This window comes from Lepidochelys kempii, chromosome 10 (genome assembly GCF_965140265.1).
Source record: "Lepidochelys kempii isolate rLepKem1 chromosome 10, rLepKem1.hap2, whole genome shotgun sequence".
NCBI lineage: Eukaryota > Metazoa > Chordata > Testudines > Cheloniidae > Lepidochelys > Lepidochelys kempii.
This window is the reverse complement of record NC_133265.1, coordinates 44,210,444-44,231,788: the sequence shown is the minus strand read 5'-3', so window position 1 is coordinate 44,231,788 and position 21,345 is coordinate 44,210,444. Positions and strand designations below refer to the sequence as shown.

Here is a 21,345-nt window from a genome sequence, read left to right as displayed (position 1 = left end):
TATGCTTAACATTTCCTTGTATGGACTTCACTTTGCATGTTCCTTTATATACATATACATACTTCTTTTTTAAACAGATGAACCGAAAATTCAGTTTGCAGTACAATATTTAAATAATGAAATACAAATTATTTTAATTTGTGTCTCTTAAAACTTCTAAAGTTTCTGTTTCAACTTTGCTAACTGCAGTCTTCACTTCAGCATAAGATTGCAATGCAGAAAGCATCACAGAAATAATATGACCTTTTGCATGCAAGTCTAGCCTTTATCTTATTTTTAAGTTCAATTTTCAATAAAGAAACAAAAAAGCAACATAAGCTCAACACATGAATATGAAGAAAATGACTAGCCCAGTAACACAAGGCTAGATTTTACAAATAAAACCTAATTTCTGTACACAACTCATTTTTTGATTGGGGCTCCCCTGGTTTAGAAATCAATTGCTCAAAACAGTCTGATGTCACTATATGGTTTCATATGTCTGTAGCAGACTCTTGGGGTTTAATTTAAATAAATGAAATTGGTTGGTCACAGACAGAAAACAAATACCTGAATTCTAGTAAGCAAATAAGTGTCCGGTAAGTCACTCAATATGAAATTAAGGCGCAAGCATGAAATAAAATTAGCATCAGACAACCTTTATTACTTAATAGCACAATTCACTATAAAGAAGTATGCACACAAGGAAGATGTAGAATCCCAATTTATGAATCACATCTAATTTGAGATTTTTTTTAGGTGACCTGACATTACTTTAACCCCCCCACACATTTAGAATAATGTATCAAATGCAATGAATAAAAACTGTAAAAAGCCTTCAGCAAATAAGTAACTTACAGCTCACCTTGGTTTGACTGCTGTGCAGGTCCCAAAGTACAGATCACTCTCAGATTGCTGAGTACTTGTGGCACCTTAGAGACTAAAATTTATTTGGACATAAGCTTTCATGGGCTAAAACCCACTTCATCAGATGCATGCAGTGGAAAATATAGTAGGAAGAAATATATACACAGAGAACATGAAAAAATGGGGGTTGCCATACCAACTCTAACAAGACTAATCAATTAAGGTGGGCTATTATTAGCAGGAGAAAAAGCTGTTGTAGTGATAATCAGGATGGCCCATTTCAAACAGTTGACAAGAAGGTGAGAGTAACAGTAGGGGAAAAATTAGCATGGGGAAATAGTTTTTAGTTTCTGTAATGACCCATCCATTCCCAGTCTTTTATTCAAGCCTAATTAAATGGTGTCCAGTTTGCAAATAAATTCCAGTTCTGCAGTTTCGCATTGGAGTCTGTTTTTGAAGTTTTTTTGGTTGAAGAATTGCAACTTTTAGGTCTGTAATTGAGTGTCCAGTGAGATTGAAGTGTTCTCCAGCTGGTTTTTGAATGTTATAATTCTTAACGTCTGACTTGTGTCCATTTATTCTTTTACATAGCGACTGTCCGGTTTGGCCAATGTACATGGCAGAGGGGCATTGCTGGCACATGATGGCATATATCACATTGGTACATGTGCAGGTGAATGAGCCTCTGACAGCGTGGCTGATGTGATTAGATCCTATGATGGTGTCCCCTGAATAGATATGTGGAAAGCGTTGGCAATGGGCTTTGTTACAAGGACAAGTTCGTGGGTTAGTGTTTTTGTTGTGTGGTTGCTGGCGAGTATTTGCTTCAAGTTGGCGGGCTGTCTGTAAGTGAGGACTGGCCTGTCTCCCAAGATCTGTGAGAGCGAGGGATCGTCCTTCAGGATAGGTTGTAGATCCCTGATGATGCTCTGGAGAGGTTTTAGTTGGGGGCTGAAGGTGACAGCTAGTGGCGTTCTGTTACTTTCTTTTTGGGCCTGTCCTATAGTAGGTGACTTCTGGGTACTCTTCTGGCTCTGTCAATCTGCTTCTTCACTTCAGCAGGTGGGTACTGTAGTTTTAAGAACGTTTGATATAGATCTTGTAGGTGTTTTTCTCTGTCTGAAGGATTGGCGCAAATGTGATTGTATCTTAGAGCTTGGCTGTAGACAATGGATCATGTGATGTGGTCTGGATGAAAGCTGGAGGCATGTAGGTAAGAATAGCGGTCCACAGGTTTCTGGTATAGGGTGGTGTTTATGTGACTATCACTTATTAGCACTGTAGTGTCCAGGAAGTGGATCTCTTGTGTGGACTGGTCCACGCTGAGGTTGATGTTGGGATGGAAATTGTTGAAATCATGGTGGAATTCCTCAAGGGCTTCTTTTCCATGGGTCCAGGAGAGGAATATGTCATGAATGGAGCGCAAGTAGAGTAGCGGTGTTAGGGGATGAGAGCTGAGGAAGCGTTGTTCTAAGTCAGCCATAAAAATGTTGGCTGACTTAGAAACATTGTACTTAGAAAAATGGGATGGCTATGCCCCACAGTATGCCAACTAAAACCTCTCCAGAGCATCATCAAGGATCTACAACCTATCCTGAATGATGATCTCTCACTGTCACAGATCTTGGGAGACAGGCCAGTCCTCACTCAGATAGTCCCCCAACCTGAAGCAAATACTCACCAACAACCACACACCAAACAACAAAAAAACTAACCCAGGAACTTATCCTTGTAACAAAGCCCGTTGCCAACTCTGCCCACATATCTGTTCAAGGGACACCATCATAGGACCTAATCACATCAGCCACACCATCAGGGGCTCATTCACCTGCACATCTACCAATGTGATATATGCCATCATGTACCAGCAGTGTCCCTCTGACAAGTACATTGGCCAAACCAGACAGTCGCTATGCAAAAGAATAAATGGACACAAATCAGACTTTAAGAATTATAACATTCAAAAACCAGTCAGAGAACACTTCAACCTCTCTGGACACTTAATTACAGACCTAAAAGTCGCAATTCTTCAACCAAAAAAACCTTCAAAAACAGACTCCAATGAGAAACTGCAGAACTGGAATTAATCTGCAAACTGGACACCATTAAACTAGGCTTGAATAAAGACTGGAAGTGGATGGGTCATTACAGAAACTAAAAACTATTTCCCCATGCTAATTTTTCCCCTACTGTTACTTACACCTTCTTGTCAACTGTTTGAAATGGGCCATCCTGATTATCACTACAACAGCTTTTTCTCCTGCTAATAATAGCCCACCTTAATTGATTAGTCTTGTTAGAGTTGGTATGGCAACCCCCATGTTTTCATGTTCTCTCTGTGTGTGTATCTATATATATTGTGACAAAGTTCCTCCTCTACCTTGGTGGGTCTTGTGCTTATTGGAAGATTTGCTCGCCTTGGAGCTTCACGGCAGCCCTCAGTTTGGCCGTTTTCATGAACCCACAGTCCAGGTCAACTCCTCCTGTGTCTGACCAGAGTTGGGAGGTTTGGGGGGAACCCGGGCCTGCCCTTTACTCTGGGTTCCAGACCAGGGCCCTGTGGAATGCAGCTGTCTAGAGTGCCTCCTGGAACAGCTGAGTGACAGCTACAACGCCCTGGGCTACTTCCCCATGGCCTCCTCCCAACCCCTTTTTTATTCTCACCATAGGACCTTCCTCCTGGTGTCTGATAATGCTTGTACTCCTCAGTCCTCCAACAGTACGCTTTCTCACTCTCAACTCCTACTACCTCTTGCTCCCAGCTCCTCACACACGCACCACAAACTGAAGTGAGCTTGTTTTAAACCCAGGTGCCCTGATTAGCCTGCCTTAATTGATTCTAGAAGCTTCTTGATGGGCTGCAGGTGTTCTAATCAGCCTGTCTGTCTTAATTGTCTCCAGAAGGTTCCTGATTGTTCTGGAACCTTCCCTGTTACCTTACCCAGGGAAAAGGGACCTACTTAACCTGGGACTAATATATCTGCCTTCAATTACTCTCCTGTAGCCATCTGGCCTGACCCTGTCACAATATCTATATATATTTTCCTATTGTATTTTCCACTGCATGCATCTGATGAAGTGGGTTTTAGCCTACGAAAGCTTATGCCCAAATAAAATTCTTAGTCTCTAAGGTGCCACAAGTACTCCTTGTTCTTTTTGCTGGTACAGACTAACACGGCTACCACTCTGAAACCTGTAACAGATTGTTGGCTCCCACTTTGTGTGACGCTTCAACATTCATGTTGATGATGTAAAATGCCACAGAATTCCACTTCAAATTGGCAGTGGTCTATAAATTAAGTTCTAGAGGAGAATTGTTTGTTTTACAATACTTCACAAATGTGTGATATTGTAAAAAAACAAAACAAAACAGACCTTACTTTCCCTAACAGGATGACTCCAATCTACAGCAGCATTCCACACCGTGTGATGTCACACATAATAGATGCTGGGATGTCACCCTGAGTGGGAGTCAGTGAGCCATGTGTCTGAAGATTGGGATCTGCAAAACAATAAATAGACACACATTTTAAGTCTGTGTGTGGAACATATCTTACCTTGTTTTGAGGTCAATCTCTGATAATCCTAAACTGATTGGTTTATTTAAATTATTTACAAGCCATACCATATATTGGCATACAACATTATGGGCAGAGGCTGATCTGTTCATCTGAAAAATGTCATACTTTCAAAATCATCTGAAAACTACAACAACACATTTTAGCAGAAACTGGGGGACCTGAGAAAAGTCCATTTACTATTAATAATGATAAAAGCCAAAGATTAAAAGCAAGCTGGAAAATGGTCCCCTTAACACATGGTGTACAAGTGCATTATTAGCATCAAAACTATTTTAGCTAACCATTAAGGATGAGACTCATACAAAGCCTAACATATGTTAAAAGGTAAAGAGAAATTAATAAGAGCTATCTGAAAGCTTTAATACTATAGCTGATACCAGAAGGAAAATCTATGACCTCATTAATAAAGGACAGGAGTGGGGACTTGAAGAACAAAAAAGGTGATAATCGTATCAGCAATGGTAAAACAGCTAAAAGATATAGAAGCAGGAACACAGGAAATGAGGAATACACAATAAGACCAAGTGACTCACACTAAAACTGATAAAAAGCAACATTACTACAGAACAAGGACAGAGCTTACAGCAACTCAAGACTCAGGTCAGGAACAGCAAACTACAAATTCTAACTGCCAGCAAGCAAGAGAAGCGAAATCCTACTTTTTTTTTTAATATACAGAATAATTTATTGTACATTTACTAAAAATGAATCAAAGGTCTGATCTAAATCCTTCCAATATGGGATTTGAAAAGCATTGGTGGGACAAAGATTGTGTATTTGGACTGAGAAGGTCCAAAAAAGGAGCCAGTGCAATATACAGTATAAACCTACCTCTTAGGATATGAATATTCTCTTCTCTTCCCCCTTTTCACTGGCCTGCTGACTCAGGCCAGATGATGGGAAATACCAGCAAATGAGGTCTAGCACAGGGAATGAAGGTGCAGCTTTTCTAACCAACAAAATCACACAGCTTATCCAAAGGGTTTGTTTTTGTTTTAAATACCATAAATTAGACACCCAGCGGTAAAAGTAGGAGAAAACCGCAGGGAATTTTAGAAAGACTCTGATTAGGTTGACCAGAAGTTTTGGTTTATAGGGATTTCCCAGCTGATTTTACTGAAAATGGGGGTTTGTCCTGATTTCAGTAATATCCCAGAACATTTTGTTCCCTATTGGTAGCTGCATGTGTCTTCGTATGGCAGAGTGAGTAAAGCAGTGTTTTTGTCCTTATTTTATGCTACACTAAAACTGAACTTTTAATTAGGTGATTGCTTCCTTCTGCAGCCTCCAGCATGAGGCACTCAAAATCTCCAGCTACCACAGCAGCGCAACAGGCCCAATCCTAGCCGAGGTGGATGTTCAGGTCTTTGTAGCCAGTAAAGTTGGATTTTCAGGACAGTTAGGCACAGACATGAGCAGGTGAGGGAGGGATGGACATCTAGGGTATGTCTACATTGCAAACAAAGGTGTGGTCTTAATTCGGTTTAGCTAACACAGCAATTCGGCTTTTAACTTGGGTTAGCAGCTTCGGTTCAACCCAGCACCCCTATAGGCTTTAACTAAAGTTAAAAGCCGAGCTGCCATGTCTTCATTGCTGTTTTAATCCAAGTTAGCTAACGTGGGGTAAGAACATATTTGAGGGCACCTCCTCTACTTGCACTGAGCTGTAGCAGGATCCACACGGGACATTGCTGTGCAGCAAGCTGGTGTGCTATTCATTCACATCCTGGCTTGCCATATAGACAAGCCCTTTGAGTGCCTTCTAGCTATTTTGTGCTAACTTTCCCACGAAGACAAGGCCTTAAGCTCTGTGCTTCAGTTCCACTACTTATAAAATGGACATAATACATAGTTCTACTTACCTCTCTGGGGAGTTGTGAAAGTTAACCTTAATAAATAAAGGTTTGGAAAATGCTTTGAAGTTGTAAAGTGTTATGTATCAACTTATTTTTATGTATTTCTATTCTTCATCCTGATGTGCTGCCATAAACAAACAGGTAATTCTTTTACAGTATTCTAGCTAGGTTCAGTAAGACAAGTAACAATGTTCTAGCCCAAGTATGCGTACAGATATTGAAGAATAGCTAGTGTTTTTAAATGTACTTTTGAAAGTAGTAGTGAATTAATCTGGTTAATATTTTAGATATACATTCCCTTGACAATAAAGCAAACTTATATGCTCTCCAAATACATAAATTCCCTCTTCAGACAGCCCCAAGAAAAGCTTTCAGACCCTTGGAAATTGTACAGAATGTAAAATTTACAGTAAAATACCAAAGTGAGAGAGCAGCCAGAAGAAACATAGTATGTTATCCATTTTAACAAACTTGCATGCCAACACAGTCATCACCACATATTAAACATTCATTTTTACAAAAAACAAAGATTTGTGCACACAGACCATAATTATTTTCCTATATAAATTACAAGCATTTCAATGCAGTAAAATAAAGGGTCAGACTTATGTTAAGATCTGTAATTTCAACCAATTGTACAGTAATTCAAACACAATGTTAGCATTTAGCTAAACAATCATTCTTTGGCATCCATGGTGTCAGCTAAGACATCTGACTGAGTACTTCTGCTGGCCTGTGCCAAAAACATAAAAACCAAGGGAACTGGACTAGCCGCGTGTGTGTATATATATATATTATTTACACACACATGCATGCACACACACACTTGCATCCTGTCCAATTTTTTTTTTTAATATTAACATTCAATTGATATGACTGGTTTGTTAGATGTGTAATCAGAGATTTCACTTGATTTAATAAAATAATTAGAAATGACAATGTCATGGTTAAAGACGTTCACTCTAACATAGTAACATGCTATTAAAGAGAGCTATGATTGTATTACTGTATAATGTTTCTCTAAACAGAAGCTCATCATTGTAATTATTGTATTGTCTCTAATGTTTACATGGTAAGGATCCTTAAAAATGTTAAAACTTCCTAAATAAATAAATAAATAAATAGTTAAAAATACACCCACCCATACCCTTAGCTTTCAATAAATAAATATTCAAGAGTCAGGGCCTCTTTAGGGCAGAAGAAAATATTTGTGTACTGTTCTTTAAATCAATAAAGTAGAGCAACCACATTAATAATGCCTTCAAGTAGTATTCACACATCTAGCCTCGTTTGATTTTCTTCTCAACAGTGTAGGTTGCTAACATTCTGCATTAACATTACATTAACATTCTTTTAAATACATGGAGATTGGCATTCCTTTTCAGGGGCACATGTGTCTTTTTGTGTCCAATACAAAACCGCTCCCAGTCACAAGTCACTTCAAGGCCTACAGTTTTCGACACAATTCATGACAGGTTAAGATCTGCCCCGACTCACAAAACATCACTTTTAAAAAATCAAAATTATGTTCTCATTCTTAAAATGTTAATGGTAATGCTGCACAAGGAAACTTTTACTCCCTTTGCCAGGCAACTTGCCATCAATTGTTTGGGTAATGTTTTACCCTGAAGTTATACATTTTACAAGAGGAAGTTTTCAACCTGACAAGCTGGCAGGAGAATCCAGGTGTTACCTTGGTGCTTTCCTCCACATCCTTTGTATTCAAAAGTGCATGATTAATTCGAAAAACTATCCAATCAAACAGCGCGCTGTACAGTGATTTAGCCATGGAATTCCGCACAGTCACAGCCTAGAAAAAATGAAAATACGGATTAGAAATAATTAATTACCTGCATTAAAACTGGTTTACGTAATAATAAAGAAGTTGTGTGTCCAACATCCATCTTTAGTTTAGAGAAAACTTTTATCTTCATTATGTGCTCCACTGCTCCTGAAGCACTTAGTGATTTGTCTTCATTACCAGTCTATTCAACCAAGCCTGAACTATTCCGCCTGAATTTGGCTGGTTTTACTCTGGTGGATGATGCAGGAGTCCAGCTCAGAGAATACAATAAATGACACAGATGAGATCTGAGCCTCTATGGAATCACTCGGCTTCCTGAATACTTAAAACCTGCTGGCTCCAACCCCGGGAGTTGCAAATCACACTTATAAGGTCCATCTACACTGCATACTTCTTGTGGTGGTATGTAAAGTACATACACGGTTAGCACTGCTAGCACAGCTAAAAACAGCACAGATGGTGAGATACTGCTTAGGTGAGTAAAGACGTGCCTGAAGCCTATGAGTATCTACCCAGGTATATACCCTACATGGCTCTCTACAGCCCAAGCACTGCCTCCCCCATCTACATTTCTATTTTTAGCCCTGTTGCATCCCGCTGCCTCCCTGCTGCAGAAGCCTTTCCCCACCACTGGGAGAGACTCCAGCAGTGGGGAGCCAGTGTGGACACAGGGCTTTGCTTTTCACTGCGGCATCTAGTTATACATACTCTACATGCTACCAACATTGGCCTGCAGAGTAGACATAGCCATATGCAGATTTACTGCTCTTCAAACAGCCATCACAGAATAAAGAATAATACTTTTTTAGAAATACCATCCAAGTCGTGATGCTCTTTCATCTGCGTCGCAAGAGATTTCATTTGATTGACAATGGTTAAAAAGCAAGGAAGAACTAAGATATCAATATGCAGTTTGTTTTTTCCAAAAACATATGCTGTCTGAAACAGATACTTAGGTACTGGGCAGGAAGGAGTTGATAATTCATACTTTGAGGTCCTACTGACATTAACAACCTGCTGAAGCTATTTTGGCCCTCAGTTTACCATTCCCTGGCTTGAATTATTACCTTGCCATTTATACAAAGGCTGCTGTATATGTTAATTACTTAAAATGTTATGAAGCGATTGGTGACTGTGGCATTAACTCAGAGCTGTTTTTAGCTATGGTGCAAGTAAGAAAGAATATCAAGCCCTTCTGGTGATGGATATAGTCTCTCACATCAGGAGATTCAGAAACACCCATTTTAATCAAAAGCCTTAAACTACAACCGTAATTGCCAGCTATTATACACAGCACTGCAATGCTTCACACTGAGTGAACTTTCAGAATACAGCACTGAGCATAAATGGGGTATATTTCTTTTCAAGCAGGCAATGAAACTTCTGTCTCAATTTAACAGACAGGAGAGAGAAGTTATTCAAAGAATTTACTCTTTGTCCATGTCATCCTTCCTACCTTCCTCCTGTTCTCTACACGGAGATCTATATCCCAAAAGTTTTCAAGGATAAAAACTCACCCTCACTCAACCCAACTCCAGCCAGGGTGCATTACAAGAGTGGCCTCATTTCACCAAGGCAGTAATCAAAAGAAGAAAAAAGATCACATTGTGGGATCACTGGATTTTCACTACTGTTTCAATGGAAGCTGCCTCTTTTTTCCTTGAGTACTTTATACCAACTTCTTTCACCACAGCCATGTGCTCTTGGGCCAACTGTGAACTCTTACTTGCAGTCAGCCAGGGCCTCTCTCTCGCCGACCAGATGGCATTTATGAAACCAAGAACATCACCTCCACATACTCAAAATGGGTAAATCTGAGGATGGCCCCAAACATACAAATGTGTGAGAGTCTGTACAATGCCGCAAGTAACTAACCCTGCCTTGGCTATCTTTTGCTAAATGGCAATATACCACAACTCTCTGATAAGCAAACAAAATAAAGCTATAAAATGTCAAAGAAAAAAAAAAGAATGACTTGCCAATGCCAAAACAAATGATTGCTCATTTCCAAAAACCTTGTGTGCGACAAAAAAAAATACAAGCAATGAAAGTGAAGGAAATTTGTTGTACTGAAGAACAGCTCTTTCTATGCTCCTAACTAAATCCAGTAGTTTAATATTTGTTTTGGAACCTGATTGGTTTAACAGTTAGTTTATCAAGAATCTTATAAACAGAGCTTTACATTTTCTGAGCAAAATGTATACTCTTTCCTGAAAATTCGGTTTAGTACCTTTTTTTTTTTCTGGCCATGCATTTTCCAAACATTACTCAGAAATATTTAAACAAATTTAAGTGTTTTCGATAGATTTTGGTAACCCTGTCTTTGCCTCATTTTATTGAATCTGCTAACGTTGCAAGCCAATTCCCTAATGCTGAACTACATCGTATCATGCCCCACCCAAGACAAATTGATGGAGGAAATCAGAGATGGTGACCAAGATGTGATAACATTTCTTACTGTTATAAGGATTTGTTCTGGAATAGCCTTACTTCAGCCCTGTCTATTTTACAGTGTGACGTTATGAAAGGTGAAGTTTCCTCCTAGTGCAGGCCATATGAGGTGCACAGAACAACTCCTCTTCCTTCGCCCACCTTTTCCCTTCCTGGCAAACCTAATAATGGCATAGTTAAGTATGCAGTAACCCCACCACAGCCATGGTACCTAAGTCCCATGAAAAGGGGTAGAGAAAGGGCACAAGAAGGCTGCTCCTTTTCTCCCAAGATTAGCCCTGTTACAGTGCAGCTTAGCAGGCATATAGGAGAGTACTGCCTCTTTGCTAACTTCTAGGACCTAGGCAACATAAAATAATTTGTGGACCTAGATCATGAAGTTTTCTACCTGAATTTCTAGGAGCCTTGGGTTCTACAGGTTTATAAGTGAACTGGTAGAAAGCTCCTGGCACAGACAAGTGTAAATATGTCAGAAAATGTGTTAGTGGAAAATGAAACAAGGATTTCATTTTCAATTTTATTGCTCCTTATCAGACAAATTTTGTTCTCAATTATACTGTCTTAAATCAAGAATAACTCCATCGACAGCAATGCAGTTACATTAGATTTCTACTGGTGTAAATGAGAGCAGATTTGGCCATATATATTTCTCATAGAAGAAGGTGGAGGCTGGGGTTTTGCAGAAATTTCTGATTTGTCCTCTGTGGGCCTTGTGAGATGCAAGAGATTGAAGAAAAGTTCCTACACACTTTTCTAAAGTATGCCGAGGATAAAGCACACAGAGGGACGCCCTCCTACAGAGCATCGATGATGCATGGGTAAAGGAAGTCCTGTAGTGGGAAGACAAATAGTTGTAAATGATGTAATTTACAGGCTCCACTGCCAATTTTTGGAATAGAGGTTACTTTTGTCTGTAGACACACACATGCACACAAGTCTATTAGAAAGAACTGCATATATTTTACATAAAAATGGGATGTAGCCTTATATTTGCCCCTTAGTACTGAAGTTACAGCTATCTCTAAATTTTATGGAAGATATGTCCTGTGAGTCTTTAGAAGGATAACCAACCTCTTAGTGGAGAACCTCTGACTTAAATCTACTAGGCCTCATAACTTCGCTAGGAAAGTCTTCCATTTTAGAGCCACTGTTTTGTTTTCCCATACACACTCCTCTTTCCATTTCAGTTTTCCCCACTGTATATGAAAAATTAATCAAGTGTCAAAAGACGGAGAACCACAACAAACCCAGATGGATTACTAACTGTGGTCGTGACCCGTATGGGTACATCACACAGCGGTAGCTTTTTTAACAGGAAAATCTCAAGTGGCTTGCAATATGAGAGAAAGCACTTTAACTCTTAGATACAGTACAGGCTCAAAAGTATCAGAATAGAAATGAGTACATTTTTTATGAATCAGGCTCTTTGTTTACATAACTGCCTTTGGGATCAGTCCTAATGCATAATACCTCACTCAATTTCATTCAGTTCATGTAAAGAGAGTAATGTCATTTAGAACAAACTTTCCCTCTTCCCCATAATTAGATAGCAAACTATATAATATAATGAGGCTTTTATTTAAAAGAAGGAAAGATTGTTGCTGCTCTTTGAGCAGTGTGATTAAACAAGACTTGCCTACAGGATTTTTTAAATTTGCTTGGAGAACAAGTTTCCATTTCTTTTTTTTACTTTATCACTTATTAATGTCAGATGTTCTCAATGCATTACTATATGCTACAGTGGAGACAGATGAAAGATTCCGTTTTACTCCACAAGGTCTCTGAAATCCAGAAGGACTAAAAGTAAAACTGTACTACAATTCATGACCTTTTGCCAGTCCTATTATTGTTTTTAATCTATTCATCACAGCCATTTACGTATTAGGGGTAACAACATAATCAAAGGATGGTAGAGTCAAGGAAGTTCAATGAGTCAGAAGAAGTTCTTTATTTCAACTACACAAGTTATGTGTCACATTTAGGTTTGTCTCATTACAATTATAGGCCTCCTATTCAGGAAAGCAGAGAACTAAGTGTGTAAGTCCTTCCCCATGAAGTAAAGCATTTAAAATACACACTTAAGTTGAAGCATATACTTAATTCCTATTGACTCCACATTCTTAATCAATCTTTGACTATAGGCATTACAAATTTCAACATTCTTTTCTAGCTGAATTAATAACTGAACTTCTCCCTGACATGATTCCATTTAAATTGGTGGTGCAAATGAATGTTGCTAATGACACAAAAGATTGGTTTCTCTGTGCTACAGACATGCATAGACTAGAGAAAGTAACTACCTTTGTGATATCCAAAGGATGGGGTACATGTTCACATCTAGATTAATATACTGCCTTGATATTACAGCGAATGGCATGTTTTAATTATCTAAAAGAGAAACACATTTACAATATGGAAGTTCTAACAATCATACCCCTTGATAAATGAATTAATGTGACATGGTGAGGGTGCGTGCATGAAGGGTTGTGTGTTACATGACAATGCTGTATGTTACATGCAGATGATATTATTTGTGCATGGCTTGTTGCCCAAGTTCTCTCTTTTCCCTTCATTTAACTGATTTTTAGCCCTGTTGCTTGAGGACAAATGTTTCTGCCAGTCTTTAACTCCATCACATCTCTTTGCCACTTTTCTCAAACCCACAACCGGAAAACCAAAGAACTCTGCTTGCAGCTACCACTCTCCCTTGCACAAAAACAAATGGACTCTTATTGGGTTCTTAATCTAGCTTCTTTATTTGAGGTTAATGCATCCACCAAAACAGGCAATTCTGTTTGAGTCTGCCAGTGAATGTTTCATTAAAAAAGTTCTGCTTCATGTTATGAGTCAGCTTTTGTAATCCACAGCCTCTTGTCTGTTTTGGATGTCTTGCTATGGGATTCCTACACAAAATGTGTAATGTAATGTCACTTAGAAAACTATGTAAAAAAATAAATTAGTAAAATGAAAATAGTACATACAGTGCCAAAGTAATCCTTCTGGGATCAAGAAAGCATAGCAACTGCTTATTGATTCAAAAAGCAGTGTAGATTAAACACATTGTAATTCAGTGATTCATGAGACATGCTAAAGAGACATGCTTTAATCAATAGGTTTCCTACATTTACAGACTAAATTTGTGGAGAAATTTTTTTTTATTACTGGCAGGGCTGGTAGTACTTCTTATTAAGGTTGCCCAACACATCCCATGATAAGACCTTGTTTTTAGTTGCTTATAAATGTTGCCAAACTAACCATTTGGGCTCAGATTTTTCATGATAGGTGTCTCCCTTTCGGCTGAAGGGTTTGGGCTTGTTTCTTTTGAAAATTTCAGCCAAAACAGTCTACTTGTTTCTGAGAATGAGGCTAGGGAAAAATACATTGTTTTGCCCATGTTAAACTCTTGAGTGTTCTTTGAAATGCTCTAGTACCGCCATAGTTTGGAGCAGGGATTTGAAATTTGGCAGAGGGGTGGCCTTTATGTGAGGGATATTCCTTTTCCATTCTAGAAAAAAAAGTACCCAATTTTGGCCAAGTTATAAGCTTCTGAAGAATTGTGATTCACACATGCTCAGTAGAGACTTGCTAGAGCTTAATACTTAAAATCTTAGAAGACTCTGTCCTAACTGAGCAAGCTCAAGCCTCTCAAAGCTTCTAATCCTGACCGGACAACATGTGCCATCCCCACAGAGCAGCTGAGCTGTACATGCACAATCCCCGCAGAGTGACTGAGTCCGAGCATGACTCCAGCCTATGGCTACAGAGATGAAGCTGGAGATCCCTGTACAGACTGTTCCCAAATGCTTGGGGCTGGAGCAGGCACTGGATCTGAGAGTAGGTGGCTATCCAATCTGAATGAAGAGAAGACAGGAGCTAAATCATTGGCGAGGGAAGGTAGTAGATTGGGCTGAGTCTGATAAGACTGGGAATGGTGGGTGGCAGAGGAGAAGAGAAACTGACAAGGAGTTTGAGGGGGATGACTGGAAGTGGCTGGGGAAGGAGACTCAAAGCTGGGGGGTAGGGAGGATGGTTCTGGTGGCAATGGAAGAGGCAGGGACTGGGATCCAATTGGCTGGAGGCGGGACACAGATTGGAAAAGAAGCTGGAGGGAGAGGTGGAGACTGGGACTGGCTGGACCAGGGAAATGGGAGGACAAGGAGATGAACTAGAAACTAGTGGGGAGGGAAACGGATTAGATGAGGATGCCATGGAAGGAAACTTGGAGCCAGTGGTGGGAGGGGAAATGCAGATTGGACAAGAAGTCAGCCGTAAGAAATTGGGACTAGGTAAGCAAGGAGAATGGGACTGAGACAAGGAGCCAGAGATAGAGAAGAGATAGGACTGGGACAGGGACAAGTTGAAGAGGAGGGAGCATAAGGGGTCAAGTTTGGGGAAAATGAGCAGATGAGTCTGTGCCCAATAGTGCACACTCCCCTCCAGAGCCTGGAATGGAACCCAAGATTCCCGAATCTCACCATACCTCTGCTGTTAGCAAATATTTGTGAAACCCACTGGCACAATGTCCCATCTTCCTTTAGTGCTGGCCCACACAGAGTATGATAACCTGCTACTGCTATCAGCTACTCTATTAGTGGACATGGAAGAAGTCTGTATGGTGGATATAATGTTCCAACCCTGCTGATGATCCAGGTAGATGTCAATATGAAGCTCAAAAACTCAGACTTTAAGGTCAGAAGGGACCATCATGATCATCTAGTCTGAACTCCTCCACTTCACCCACCCATTCCTGTAATAGACCCCTTAACCTCTGGCTGAGTTACTGAAGACCACAAATCATGATTTAAAGATTTCAAGTTGCACAGAATTCACCATTCACACTAGTTTAAATCTGCAAGCAATCTGTGCCCCATGCTGCAGGGGGAGATGAAAAAACCCCTGGGTCTCTGCCCATCTGACCTGGGGGGAAATTTCTTCCTAACCCCAAATATGGCAATCAGTTAGACCCTGAGCATGTGGGGAAGACCCACCAGCCAGACACCTGGGAAACAATGCTCTGTAGTAACTGAGAGCCCGGCTCATCCAACATCCCATCACCAACTGTTAGAGATATTTGCTGCTAGCAGTTGCAGATCTAGCTACAGATGGAATTTCTTTTTTCAGTCTTTTTTTTTAAATTAGGAAATTGTACACATAAAAAACTATGTTAAAAGAATATTAATGTGGAAAAGTCAAGCATTAAACAGGAAACATCATAATTGAGATGGCATATGCAACGTTATGATACAGTATTTAATTACATGACCACCTATTTTTTCCACAGAGCCTCTGCCTCATTCAGTGCACAGATTGACCTGATGTGGGGATGAATAAGGGTTGTATAACGAAAGAGACTTGTCTGTAGGATCCCTGTCTCATTGTTGCAGAAGTTGACAGATGGGTAATGAACAAAGCAGGGAATTGCAGGAAGAGAAAGGATCTCATGGTAAAGACAGTTGAACTCTGCCCTGGAGAACTAGATTCTATCCCTGCCTCTGCCACAGAGTTCATATATGATGCTAAGCAAGTCACTTAAACCATATTTTTCAGAAGTGGTCATTAATTATGTGTTCCTCATTTTCTGGGTGCCCAACTTGAGTCCCTGGGGCCTAAACTGCGGAATGACTGAGAACTCACAGCTTGAATATTATAATCTGCTATATAATGCTAAGTACTCTGAAAAATCAGGTCCTAGGCATCTCAAATTAGGCATCCAAAATTAGTGGTTTCTTCTGACCTAAGGGCTTGTCTGCATAGTGGGGGAATGCACCAATAGGGGTGTGATTTCTAAAGTGCACTAATGTGTTGTGCATTAATTGGTCCACATAGACCCTAATGATGAGTTTTAATGTTGTGCCGTCTGAAACAGTACTATTTTAAGACCATTAGGGAACCTGTAGTGTGCACCAGCAGGATCTATATGGACCAATTAACATGCAACTCAAGCTTTAGAAATCACATCCCTGTACAGCATGTAACCCCACTGTATAGACAAGCCCTTAATCTCTTCCTCTGCCCCCATCTGTAATTGGTGATAACACCATTCCCTCACCCCACCGGAGTTCTATATGATAAATTAATGTTTGTGACACTCAATAATAACAACCATGTGATAGAAAAGCCCATGTGGAAATTAATAAGTTGGTCTTCAGAGCAGGGTTTGAATGGTGTACAGTAAATAAGGCCCAAGACTACACGTAGACCAACGAGGATAAAACAAAATTTTGCATACCTGTTCATTAACTTCATACCACCCCTTCTATGCACTGAATGAGACAAGGGTTCTTGGGGAAATATATTACATAAACATGTAATTAGAGACTAACACTATATATGAACAAGGGGGCCAAATTAAGACTGCACAAGTAACCTGAATTCTGACATTTCCTAACTTCCGAGTGCTTGACTTTGCAACCTTCATATTCCTTTAACATAGGGTTTCATGCGTAATATTATAAGAAGTCAAATCTATTTGGAAGCAAGGTTACAGGAGCCTTACAACATCCCCTCTAAATCCCTGATAACTTCCTAGTCAAATACCCAGCTTTTTCTCACCCTTCCAACACTCCTTTTGTAAATCTACCCAAAGAGATAGACTATTTCACGCAGCAATTTAGTCTCTTAAATTTTACTCCTTTGAATGCCAAAAAAGTGGATTCCCATATTTCCATAAGAGTCTTGTCTCCATTAATCTACACCTGAACATGTGAATATGCCCCAGAAAGTACCTGGTCTGTATTCAGTAACTTTTAGAAATAGACTAGGGAAGCAAGCCCGTTCGTTTTTTTTAACCTCAGCTTTCGCCTGTGCCATCATCCTGTCATAAATTTTCCCTCAATTGTAAACAGTAAAATTCTGGCTTATATTTGAACTTGTATATGAGCATCTTTTGCTCAAACAAAACTGACACTTCCTCTTCTATAATAGCACTAACTGCTGATATCTCCTTAACTTTCCAGATTCTGGCCCTTCCTCTGAAATGAGATGAGCTCAGGTAAATCCTTGTACTGAGCTCCACTGATATCAATACTGCCATGTTGCCTGGAGTGGCTCAGGAGCAAGAGTACCAACCTCAGGGCAGGCTGTTTAGAAGCAGGACACAAACCCCAAACTGGTTGTCAGTTCTATATTTACACCTCAACAACCCACGTACCAAGTGTGAACTCCTCAGACACTATAAAAGCTTAACCATGCAGCCACAGACAATCCCCTGGGGCACTCCGGTCTATCTTGCGTGCCTTTGTAACAGATAGTCCATTACGCCAAAAATTACAACAACATTCTGGTTACCCCCAGTCTCAAAGGACTAGTTACTTATCCCAGGTCAATTGTACCTTAGATCTTACACCAAATATAATGCTTGTAGTTAATCTTATAAAAAATTAAGTAAAGATGTATTAACTAAGAAAAAAGTGTTTTTTACAAGGTTAAAGCAAGTAAATATACACACACAAATGAGTTACAGTCTTGGTTCCAAAAGGTAACAGAAGCTGCTGTAATATGAAAGCTTTATAAATCCTTTAGGATTAACCCAGGCCAAGCCTTGGGGATCTCCTGCTGATGTTTAGAAATCTTGCTCTCTCCAAGTCCAAACAGCACAGAGATCCAGTTTCTTCCTACCAGAAATTTTTATTCCCTTCCCCCAGAGTTCAAGCTGATGGAACAAATCTTCATACACATCTTCTCTTCATGCATATGTGGTGGTGGAGCAATCAAAGGCTATTATCCTCTAATGTTCCACAATGGTTGTCTGGTGTTCATGGGCCTTTTGTTGGTCAGGAGATAACACTTGCTGTGGCAAACTAGTATTTTATACTTCGTAATGCTTCTCTCCTGACTGTGGGGGTTTACAGTTTCAGAGCACACATTTAAATATTACTTTATAGCATGGGTGTGACAGGGTGTATCTACCCTGCACTGGCCCACTGGGATTGATCACCCACTGTGGGCTGAACAGGCCATGCCCCCTCGCTGCTGCTGGGCATACTCTAATTGGAAACAGGATATAAAAGGGAGGAGCCCAGCTCAGTCTAGCTGAGGAGGAGAGCAGATATATGCTGCAGGTTCCTATCAGAGAGCTCCTGGAGCTCCAGACTGCGAAGGCTGAAGATGCAGAATCCAAGCTAGAACTCCCCTTGATTGTGGAGAATGAGAGGAGCGGGAGGTCACTACTACCAAGGGAACTGACTGAGCAGGAATTAAAGGTAGGAAGTGGCCAAGGGAAAGTGAAGGTTGAAATGGGAAACTGAACCTGAATCCAGGACTACTGGTTTCACAGGGGCCTGGGTTAGGACTCAGTGGAGGGGGGTGGGCCTGGGACCTCCTACAAGCCCTGCACCTACTGCTAGGTGTGGGCATTGTAGGGTGGACATGACTGCCCAACGACAGCCCTGAGGGCTCCAGCCGCTAGGCCGTGCTGCCCTGAGAGCAGAGGCAGCTATAACAACGATAGCTACTAGGCCATTTGAGTAGTCAACCCCCCAATTTGCTTCCTTACAACCCAGCATCCTGCAACAGAGTACATCTATCCCATGACAAAGAGATACAGATATTATAAGTGAGATTAATGCATGCAGCAATTTACAAGCATTTCATAAAGTCTAAACATTAAACACATTCTTATAACTCTAATGCAGCAGTTCTCAAACTGTGGGTCGAGACCCCAAAGTGGGTCATGACTCCATTTTAATGGGGTCACCAGGACCAGCATTAGATTTGCTGGGACCCGGAGCTGAAGCCCGAGCCCCACCCCCAGCCAGGGTGGCAGGGTTCAGGCTGCAGTCCCCTCTTTCCCCATCTGGGGCAGCAGGACTCAGGCTGCAGCCCCGCCCCGCCCCCAGTCATGTAGTAACTGTTGTCAGAAGCAGGGGGTTCTCCGTGGGGAATTAAGTAAACGGTCTGTTGCTAAATATAACTTCTTTCCTGGGCCATAAATAAAGCCGAAGAGGAAAGCCATGGGAGGAAAACATGCTTGTTAAATACATTCTCTCGCTAAATAAAATGAAGGTCCAATCTTTCAATTCAGTTCTGCTCTCAGACATTCAGACCTCCTTTGTTGCCACACATGGTATTTTATAAAATCTGCAACCCTGCTTCTGTACACAGATGATTTTGCAAGATGAGCGGTGAGGGACGCCCTCATATCTGAAAGAAACCCTTGCTTTTCATCCTGCTGATTCGGTTTTCTCCCCCTCAAGTGCCATTTCAAACAGCATCATTGTTGCTGAAATGCCATTTAAAACAACAGCATTCTCAGAGCTCTTATTCAGTGACCTGCCTTCTTGGCAGAGGCCCAGCTAACCTTTTATAGATATTTTCACATGATCTACTGGGAGAAAAAAGTTTCCAAGTGTGCAGTCTGTTAGCCCTATTAGATTCAGTGCTTATATTGTTTACTAACTCAATACATGAGAAACAGCTTACTGTATGTCAAGTCTTAAGATAAAAAAGAATCTAGAACTTTTTCCAACTCACGTTGGGAAAAATAAGCTTGACAAATGAGGTGTTTGTGTGGGGGGAGTTCATGCAACTATTTATTTTGAAGGTTAAAGAGCAACAGGGTATCATGCATAGTGACAACAGGACCTCAGTATGGCTATATATTGTGGGTACTGAAAAGCGAACAGAACCTTAGTATTAGTAAATATTTATATTATGTCAGTGCCCAAAGGGCCCAATTTGGATTGGGGTGCTCTTGTACTGGAGGCTGTTCCTTAACCTCAGTAAGGCTTAATAAAAATTAAGACCAAAATTTCCTGAGGGGCAGTCTCATTGATGACAATGGGAGCTGGAGTGATCCTGCACCTCTGAACAACCAGACCACTTATATAATGGTGATTAAATACAGATTTAGTGGGTGCTGGTGGGATCACCGCCCAGTATGGCATGCAGCCCATGGTAAAAGCAACAGGTCTGTGGCTTGAAACCAGATTGATTGTCCTGACCTTGGGCCTGGTTGCATGCCTGAAGTTTCTTCACTTTCATGCAGCACTGCTGCTGATCCCTGTTGTACCCCTTTGCCTGCATCCCCCATGCAATCTGTTCGTAAATGCCCACATTTCTATGGCTGCTCCATAGCTATGCTTGCACAGCCTCTTCTCCGCACAGACCCAAGAGATCCAACACCTCCTGTCCACTCAAGGCAGGAGCACATTTAGTGTGTGGAGCTGGCATGGTTGGTTGGGCAGTTACACACTATAAGGAAGCACTAGTAGGAGTGCTTGCCAAGCTGGGCAATCAGGAAAAAGGTGTTTCAAAACTAAACAGAAGGATTTTAGGGATGGGGGGCTTCTGGTCTCTGTGACCCTTGGACAGGGGGCAGATTGAAACCAGAGCAGTCACTGTCATAGAAAATGGGGTGCTGTGGGCCAGCTGCTTGAGGTCTGTTAGGGTTGACTCTTGTTAGGCTTGTCTACATTACCTGCTGGATCAACAGGCAGCGATCGATCCAGCGGGGGTCGATTTATCACGTCTAGTCTACTCTAGACAGGATAAATCAACTGCCCAGCGCTCTCCCATCAACTCTGGTACTCTACCGAAGCGAGAAGCTGTTATTCATGTAGCTGAAGTTGGGTATCTTAGATCAACACCCCTGCCCCAAGGTAGATCAGGCCTCAGATCATAGAGTGTCTCCACTTGCACTGCATCAACCATGGCGCCAAGCTGTTTGAGGAAGTGGTTTTACTGTGTCACCATAACTGGTCATTTCTGTTGGCTAGACACAAATTTCAGGATAGACATACACAAATAGGTCAATGCAAGGTAATGTACATTGACCGAACTTTGTAGTGTAGACCAAGCCTACAAGAGC

At 40.8% G+C, this 21,345-nt stretch overlaps 1 protein-coding gene across 4 annotated transcripts in view; it reads right to left on the bottom strand.

The window, feature by feature from the left end:
• Positions 1 to 21,345, bottom strand: part of MYO9A (myosin IXA) — a 464,628-nt gene that overhangs the window by 150,186 nt on the left and 293,097 nt on the right. For all 4 annotated transcript variants that reach the window (XM_073363174.1, XM_073363176.1, XM_073363175.1 and 1 more), the window contains one exon: positions 7,977 to 8,093. In XM_073363174.1, the coding sequence (XP_073219275.1) occupies positions 7,977 to 8,093 (117 nt within the window). The remainder of the gene's footprint in view (positions 1 to 7,976; positions 8,094 to 21,345) is intronic.